General features: G+C 50.5%; 1 protein-coding gene across 1 annotated transcript; it reads left to right on the top strand.

Moving 5' to 3' along the window:
* The first annotated feature begins 385 nt into the window (after positions 1–385).
* On the top strand, positions 386–3,181 carry GATA1 (GATA binding protein 1). The gene is made up of 5 exons (XM_016218427.2): positions 386–605; positions 1,112–1,489; positions 1,588–1,733; positions 2,228–2,353; positions 2,810–3,181. The coding sequence occupies exons 1-5, from the start codon at positions 386–388 to the stop codon at positions 3,179–3,181; spliced, it is 1,242 nt and encodes a 413-aa protein (XP_016073913.1).
* The last annotated feature ends 5,748 nt before the right edge of the window (positions 3,182–8,929 follow it).

The following is an 8,929-nucleotide window of genomic DNA, read 5'->3' as shown; positions in this document are numbered from 1 at the left end:
AAGGGTGGAGGAAGAAGACGAGAAGGAAAAGGAGGGAGGAAGAGAAGGGGAAGGAAGAGAAGGGGGTGTAGGAGGGAGAGGAAGAGGGAGGGAGTAGAGGAAAAACAAATGGGGCAAAAAGGGGAGGATAATGGGAAAGGAGAGAAAGATGAAGAGTGAAAAGATAGAGTGAAAGACTAGGGAGAAATGAGGGAGGAGTGGGAAGGGAAGAAAGGGAGGAGGGGGAGAAGAAGGGGCCTAGGAAGATAGAAAGGAGGGATATAAAGATTGAGGAGATGGAGTGGGAGGAGAGGGAAAGAAGGGAAGAGGGGGTAGGTAGGGGAGGGGGAGGATTTCTGTGTCTGAGGACCCTTCCTGCCCTCACAGGTCAAACCTCAGAGGCCCCATGGAGTTCCCTGGCCTGGGGGCCCTAGGGACCTCTGAGCCACTGCCCCAGTTTGTGGACCCTGCTCTGGTGTCCTCACTGCCAGAGTCGGGGGTCTTCTTCCCCTCTGGGCCTGAGGGCTTGGATGCAGCAGCTTCCTCCACTGCACCGAGCACCGCCTCAGCTGCAGCTGCTGCCCTGGCCTACTACAGGGATGCTGAGGCCTACAGACACTCCCCAGGTAACTCCTTTGGGTGGATTTCCTGGTACTGGTTCCATGCTGTTGGGTTGCCATGGAAACTCTTATCTAGCACAGAACCCTACAAGGAGGTCATCTTGAAAATGGCCGGAAGCTTTCACATGGCTCTGTTGACCACTTCCCCTAGTTACATCCAGACCTGGGCATATCCATGCTTCTCAACCTACCACACTGGGAAGCAATGTTGTAAGTAGGTGGTGGTGGCGGCTCTAGTTGTTGAGTGATCCATGGGGTTCCAAATCACAAGTTATCCTCAAAGCCCATTTGGAAATGGCTGGAGGTTACTGCAGTTGCCAGAGTGACCAGTGGGGCTCAGGATCCAGGAGTCACCCAATGGCCAGCAGCTGTTTTGGCAACCTATGGAAAGGTTGGGAAGTTGGCCACCATGTTGGGGCTGTTGGGCACCATTGCACCCTGAAAGCAGGATGACTTCAGACTGTTCTGTCCTCTTCTTTCTTTCTTCCTTCCCATACCCATCCCTGCAACAGTCTTTCAGGTGTACCCATTGCTCAACTGTATGGAGGGGATCCCAGGAGGCTCACCATATGCCAGCTGGGCCTATGGCAAGACTGGGCTCTACCCTCCCTCAACTGTGTGCCCCACCCGCGAGGATTCCCCTCCGCAGGCCCCAGAAGATCCAGATGGGAAAGGCAGCAGCAGTTTCTTGGAGACCTTAAAGACAGAGCGACTAAGTCCAGACCTCTTGACACTGGGGCCTGCAGTGCCTTCGTCAATCCCTGTCCCCAGCAGTGCATATGGGGGCCCTGACTTTCCCAGTAACTTCTTTTCTCCCACTGGAAGCCCCCTCAATCCAGCGGCCTATTCCTCTCCCAAGCTTCGTGGAACCCTGCCCCTGGCTACCTGTGGTGAGGTTCCCCAAAAGGGACAGGGAGGTTGGGGAGGAGGGTCCAAGGCAAAATTAGGCTGAGCCTGGCTCCCTCTTCCCTTCTGCCCACCTCACCAGAGGCCAGGGAGTGTGTGAACTGCGGAGCAACAGCCACTCCGCTGTGGCGGCGAGACAGGACAGGCCACTACCTGTGCAATGCCTGTGGCCTCTATCACAAGATGAATGGGCAAAACAGGCCCCTCATTCGGCCAAAGAAACGCCTGGTAAGACCCAAGGCCTGCCTCCCCTTACCCAGGGACTGCTGTTCTCAACCCGTGCATGACCCACATGCTCTACATCACCCACATTCCCCATCCCTTCCCCATCCATGCAGGAACCCAGCTTTGTACAGGAATGCCTATCCTCAACCTACCCTCACAGGCTGCAAGCAGGAACCCTTTCCACTCTCTGCACAGCAGTTTTCATACTTGGCTACACACTGGGATCACCTTGGGACCCTCCCCTAGATGTGTTTATTTAATTGCTCTGGGGTGCTGCCTGGGCATCAGGATTGTTTTTAACTCCCTAAGTGACTCCAATGTCAGCCAAAGTTGAGAACTACTGATGTTGTCCCCCACACTATGGAAAGGCCATGTCCTCGCCCCATAGAGAACCCACAGTCCACACCCTGTCCAGGAAGCCCTGTCTTCACCTGACTCTCACCTCTTTTATCCTCCACCCCCCAGTGCACTGATCCTCACATTCTTGCTTCTTCCAGATTGTCAGCAAACGGGCAGGTACCCAGTGCACCAACTGCCAGACAACCACCACGACACTGTGGCGCAGAAATGCCAGTGGGGACCCTGTGTGCAATGCCTGTGGCCTCTACTACAAGCTACATCAGGTGTGCCCTGCCTCTCAGAACCTCCCCCCTCACCTCCCCCATCCCATTAACTCTCCTTTCCTTCTCCTTCTCCTCTCCTGTATTCTTCCTAGCTCCTTTCCCTCTCTCCTTCACTCCCTCCCTCTCTTCTTGTTACTCTCCCTCTTCCTTCCCCCTCATCCCTCTCTTATCTACACCTCCCTGCCTTTCTTTTCCCTCCCGATCCCTTCTCTCTCCTCCATTTCTCATCTCCTTCCTCCTCCCCTCCAGCCATCAGTTAGTCCTATGGCTAGAGGCTCTCCCCCTTCCCCAGCTTAGGGCATAGCAAGCTCATGATTCCTTAGGACAATATCTGTGCCACAGCCGGGGCATGCCAAATTCCCTATTCTTAAGGAGTGGGGTGGAAAGGGTATCCCTGGTGGAGACATAGAGGCAAGGTCTGAAGTTGGGAAACACTCATGGCCTCCCTTTTGTCAGGTGAACCGACCACTGACCATGCGGAAGGATGGTATTCAGACTAGAAACCGCAAGGCATCTGGAAAAGGGAAAAAGAAACGAGGGTCGAGTATGGGAGGTACAGGAACAGCTGAAGGACCAGCTGGTGGCTTCATGGTGGTGGCCGGGGGCAGCGGTGGTGGGAATTGTGGGGAAGTGGCCTCAGGCTTGACATTGGGCCCACCTGGCACTGCCCATCTCTACCAAGGCCTGGGCCCTGTCGTGCTGTCAGGGCCTGTTAGCCACCTCATGCCTTTCCCAGGGCCCCTGTTGGGTTCGCCCACAGGCTCCTTCCCCACAGGCCCCATGCCTCCCACCACCACCACCACTGTGGTGGCACCACTCAGCTCATGAGGACATAGAGCATGGCCTCAGAGCAGGGGTAGGGTCCCTCTCCTCTTGCAGCCAGCAGTCTGTACAACCCAATCATCTGGGCCCCAGACACTCCTTGGTCTGGACATTCAAAGCTTTTGTAAAATAAAACCAACAAAGTTCTGAAATTGGAGGTGTGAGTCTGTGTGGGACTGAATAAAGAGTCGTGGCAGGTGGGGTATGTAATGATGTCTGTGACTCTTGGATGGTATGAGGCTGTGTGAGACAACATGTGTGACCTGGCACATGTGACCCTTCACAATAGTGGGTTAGGATGTGCAATTGTAACAGTGCATGTGAAACTGCATGTGACAGCAAGCGGGTTGTATGATATGGCATGTGTATACACACATCGTGGGGAAAGACAGTGTGTGTCTGGCTGATTGCCCTATGAGGTGGTGACCATGGGGGTGAGGTTGTAAGAGATGGTGTGTGTGATACCAGGTGACTGCGAGAAACAGGGCACAAGTGACTATATGAGAGGACGTGGAAGTATGTGTGTAATAGGGTGAGGAAATGTGTGAGGTTGTGCTAGTGTGATTGTGCACCACGCGGGGTGGTTTTGAGACAGTGTGACAGCATGTGTACTGGGCACAGAATTTAATCAATAAACATTTTTGGAATGTTGAACAAGGACTGTGTATGATGGTGTGTGGAGACATAACAGTGTGACCATGAGGTACTACATGTCAAGATATCTTTGTGGGCCTGGTAGCGGCAGTACTTCTGTGCAAGTCTGTGTGTGTGAGCATATTACATGTCACGTGCCATGTCACACTGTCTCTGAGTGGCTGACATTGTGAGCAGCTCAATATATATAGTTTCGGTCAGTGTAAGTTAGGGACCCTTTTCAAGGAACAGAAGACATGTTCAGGACAGGAATAGGAGGAAACAGTGGGGCCGGCATGGCAGCCAGGAAGAAGGTCAGAAGGCCAGTCAGGGACCGTGGGATTGTCCATTGGCCCTCCTGTCACTCATCTCTTATCTTTCTCAGCCCAGCTCAGCCTGTAGCCCTGTGGGAAATGGTAGAGAAGGAGAGGGGGAGATTAGGAGGACAAAATAGCTTCTGGGGGGGGAAATTTAGACCCTATAGGTGGGGAGCTCTCCACAGTGCCAACTCCCTCCCAAACACACCTACTCACTGGCTGAATTGCTCCCCATAAAGTGGAATCTGTTCTTCCATTGAACAAACCCTCACATAGGAGCATGCATTGAGTAAGGTTATACCCTAAGCCAGACAGGTTAAGTGGGGCCACACAGGTGGTGGCACGGGGCTTAGCCAGGCTTCATGGCTTAGCCTCCACACTACCCAGAAGCTCCTAAGAGCACGCAGCACCATTTACTGATGGCTCACTGTGGTCAACAACAGCTGGAAGGCCTCAGTTGCTTAGTTCATGAACACCTGGGGGAAAAAAACACTCTAAAAAAAGTACACTCATACTCATTAATGAAAAGGTGAGGCTCAGAACTGCTGAGTCACTTGCCCTGACCACATTGACTTTAAGCAGTGGATTTTGGATGGGGTCAACCCGCACCAAAATGATTCTTGCTCACATTTATTTGGGATGCTTTTCTCTCTCTGTATTAAATCACTCACTCCTCAATTTGCTCAAATCTGTATTAGCTTTGGGGCTGCTTCTCTTTATGGCTTCTTCCCTCAAGCCCCAGAGATGGGGATTATGGGACCATATATACTGAACATAGTATGGGTAAGCAGCTGTTCTCAACATAACAGCATCCCTTCAGCTAGTCACCACATCAGCCTACTGCAAAATCACAGTAGTCTATGCTCATTACAGGGATTGGCCAGAACTTCCTGGCCACTCCACAGAACCCCAGCCCTCTCATCCTGTAGGAAGCCCTGTCCTCATCTTGAACAGAATCCTCTTTCAGAACCTGTGCTGGAAGTGTGCCTGGACTCACCTTATTCAGGAACCCTGGATCCTCAACTCCTATAAAAACGGCAGCCCTAGCATGGTACGGGAACCTAGCTCTGGAACTCTAAGGGAACTCTTTCTCTAATTATCAACAGGAAACCCATCCTGACCATGGACAGGAACACCAGTCCTCACCTTGTACAGGAGGCACCCTGTCCTGCCACCACAGCACAGGAGCCTCTGCCTTACCCGGGTTAGAAATCTCTGAACCCACACTGTAAGGAAGCACCTGCACCACCCCTAATAGAAACGCCTATCCTCACCCTCTTCATGAGCCTCATCTCTCTATAGGAATCCTGTTTTGATCTTGGACAGGACACCTCTGTCCTCACATTGTACTAGAGCCCTGCCGTCCAGGTAACACTTCGCCTGCAATAAAATCTAGTTCTGAACCACTGACCTGACTCTGTCTGCAGAAATCACCATCTGCAAACTTTAGAAACCCTGATTGAGTCCAGGAGCCTTGCGTTCATTGTTGACAACGACCCCTGACGTCACTCTGCACAACAATTCCTACTTCACACCCTACCCTATAGAGTCCACAGGAACCCGTGATCCAACTCTCAATGTGAACCCCAGTCTTGAACTTACATGGAAAATCCTTTCCTGAACCTGTGGTGGGGCGCCTGTCCTGACCCTCTACTTTAAGCCCAGACCTCATCTTAGACAGGCACCTACAGCCTCACTTGGCACAGGACCCCCTTCCCAGACACTATGCAGGGTTTCCTGTCCTCACCCCATGTTGGCTCCATGGCCCTGACCCTTACAGAAAGCCTTGCCTATAACAGTACTGTATCCTATAACTGGATTCTACAGAAAATCTTTACCTCACTTTCAACAGAAATCCTTAACCTGACTAGTTTACAGGAATCTCTGACCTGATCTTTTATAGGAATTCCTAACCTTGGCCTCTGGAAACACTCAGACCCTGTATAGGAAGCCCTGATGTGACTCTGACAGCCCTTGCCCAAGTCTTGTTCTGGAAGCCTTATCCTCACCTTGTGCAGGAACCACTGTCCTGACTGTGGCTAGTGGCTACCACATTAAACAGCATAACTCTGTGGAGTCTACAGAATCCTGTAGCAGGCATTGGTATAGGCTTTTCAAACTGGTGTCCTTTCTTCCTAAGCTCACTCACTTTTCCAGCCTCCCTTACAATTAGATGTGGACATGTGACAGAGTTCTGGGTATGTGCAGAGTGGCATACATGACTTCCAGGTCTGGCCCATGAAAACCTCTCATGGAATCCTCTCTCTCTTTCCCCGTCTACCACCTAAATAGTGAGAACTCCAAGGACTCAGAGGAGAACAGAGCCACAAAATGGAAGTTGCCTGGGTCCATGAATAAACCAGTAGTAAATATTCACATTGGATTTTGTATGAGCAAGAAATAAATATTTATTTGTTAAGTCCCTGAGAGTCTGGGTTTGTTTGTTAGAACAGCTAGCCTAATTTAGCTCAAGTAATAATAACCTTTTGACTGAATCTGGATATGAATATCTGATCTTACCATCTATATGAACACAGTTCTGAACCTGTACTGGGCCTGAACTGGACCACCTGATCTTTTTGTAGGAACCTGTCATAATGCAGTCTAAGAAGACACATTCTGAACTTTTATGGGAACCCCCAGTCTGGAGCTCTCTAAAAATAAGTGTCTTGTCCTGTATAGAAACCCCTGCTTGGCCTGGCCAGCATGGCTCAGTGATTGAGTATCGACCTATGATCCAGGAGATCCTGGTTCAATTCCTGGTCAGGGCACATGCCTGGGTTGCGGGCTTGATCCCCAGTGGGGGGCATGCAGGAAGCAGCTAATCAATGACTCTCTCATCATTGATGTTTCTCTCTCTCTCTCCCTCTCCCTTTCTCTGTCTCCAAAATCAATTTTAAAAAAAGAAAGAAAAGAAACCCCTGCTTGGTTCAGTGGAAAAACAACACTATAGAAACTATAGGAATCCCTATCCTCACTCTGTACAGGAACATTTGCTTGACACAGTAGAAAAACACCAGAAGTGACTGGACCCTGTCCATGAATCCATCCTCACACCTCACACAAAAGGAATACTTCTCTTCAGGAAGCATGGAACTTCTGCACTTATCCTGTAAAAGGAAACCAAAGACACACTCTACTTCAAGAATCAGCAAACATCAGGCCAAAGCCAGACTGCAGCCAGTTTTTACATTTTTAAAGGGAAAGAAAGAAAGAATAATATACCAGAGACTATGGTGGCCTACGAAGCCTAAAATATTTACCCTCTTGTCCTTCATAGAAAAAGTTTGCCAACCTCTGCTGTCTTCTGACTATACAGAAAAATGGGCCTTGACCCTTACAAGACTCCCTACTCTATTACTTTGCAGACATCACAACCCCAGAATGTTCCTCAGTGTATCATTGTGTTTTCTTTGGTGTATATGGAGGTTTAAAGGTCTTAGGGCTGTGACTCTCTTCCACTGAAACAAAAGACTTGTTCAGGCAGGAGAAGAGTGGAAGGGAAGAGAAGGCTGAAACTAGGCTTTTCAAGAGGGTCAGAGGGCCCGGCTAGTGGGTGGTGGGGCTGTCAATCTGTTTGTTAGTCAGCGAAGCTGAACCCCAGACCGCTTATCTTTCCGGCCCCAGCCTACAGCCCAGTAGGAAATGGTGAAGAATGAGAAAGGGAGATTAGGAGGACAAACCCACCTCCTGTGGGGCTATTTAGACTTGGAGTGGGAGGGAATTGTCCCCCTTCCCCACTCCCACCCCATTCACAAGGGGGCAACTCCCCCTTACCCCAGGCACACACTTGGAAGCAGAGGTTACTCAGTGGAGGCTGACAGGGAAAGCTGCCATTCAAGAAAAACTCCCCTCCTGGAGTCCATTCTGGCCCTGGGCATTATTTTATCACAATTTTCCAGACGAGGAAACTGAAGCACGGAGATGTTCAGTAACTTGCCCAAGGTCACATGGCTAAGTCATGTAACCTCAGTTTCCTTATCTGCAAAGCAGCCTTAATATTGGGAACTACCTCACAGAACTGTGGCTTACAACAACGCTTGACACATAATGCTTGCTATCATTACAATTATTTTCCCCTATTAAGACGCCTTCCGCCCCACCATCCATTTCCGCAGCAGAGTATTAGTAAAACTCGGTGAGTGCCTCCCATGTACCACCTTGTATAGAGCAAGAGCAGAGGGGACTTTTTAGACACTTTGACAATCCAATATGGAGTCTCTGTCAGCCATGACAGTTGTGTCAAGTGGCAATATGACCAAGACTGAGGTGATGGGGTGTAATGGAATGCCCTTGGGATGGGGCCGCAAAACTGCAAGTCTTAACTCTCTGATAAGGACTCCATCTGGACACCGATATGAGTGGGACCACCGCCCATTGAGGGCTATAAGAACTCAAAACTTCGACTGGTCCATGCACCAGCTTGGCTGTACCACACGGGTCACGCTAAGAACCCAGCAGGACTTCCGCTCCCCCAGAGGTGTACAGCTACTGTAGCTGCCTTGTCTTAAGACCAACGTGCGCCTCTCTATTCCCGGAGGCCGCCAGTCTTTGGGGCTTCGTCGGGCTTGCTCTGCTGCTCTATTGCTTAAGCTCCCCCTTTCTGCGTGTAACCTATTGGGTTATTTATTGGGGAAGTCTCGTGTGAGTGATTCCCTCTAGGGATGCTCCCTTGCTCAAGACACCTTTGTGAAAATTAACTCAGAAAATTACCACGTTTAGCGTCATAACCACTCCCACTCGGGCTGTCACCAGCCATCTTCCAGTTTCAACTCGGCTCCAGCCCGCTCGCGTTACGTCATCA

This window comes from Miniopterus natalensis, chromosome X (genome assembly GCF_054644295.1).
Source record: "Miniopterus natalensis isolate mMinNat1 chromosome X, mMinNat1.hap1, whole genome shotgun sequence".
Lineage (NCBI taxonomy): Eukaryota > Metazoa > Chordata > Mammalia > Chiroptera > Miniopteridae > Miniopterus > Miniopterus natalensis.
The sequence above is the reverse complement of the archived record's forward strand: the minus strand, read 5'-3'. Positions and strand labels throughout refer to the sequence as shown.

Coding starts and splice junctions, on each gene's coding strand:
- GATA1 (XM_016218427.2), top strand. CDS start 386: ATGGAGTTCCCTGGCCTGGGGGCCCTAGGGACCTCTGAGCCACTGCCC. Junction 1,490..1,587: donor CCTGCCCCTGGCTACCTGTG/GTGAGGTTCCCC, acceptor CCACCTCACCAG/AGGCCAGGGAGTGTGTGAAC. Junction 1,734..2,227: donor TTCGGCCAAAGAAACGCCTG/GTAAGACCCAAG, acceptor TGCTTCTTCCAG/ATTGTCAGCAAACGGGCAGG.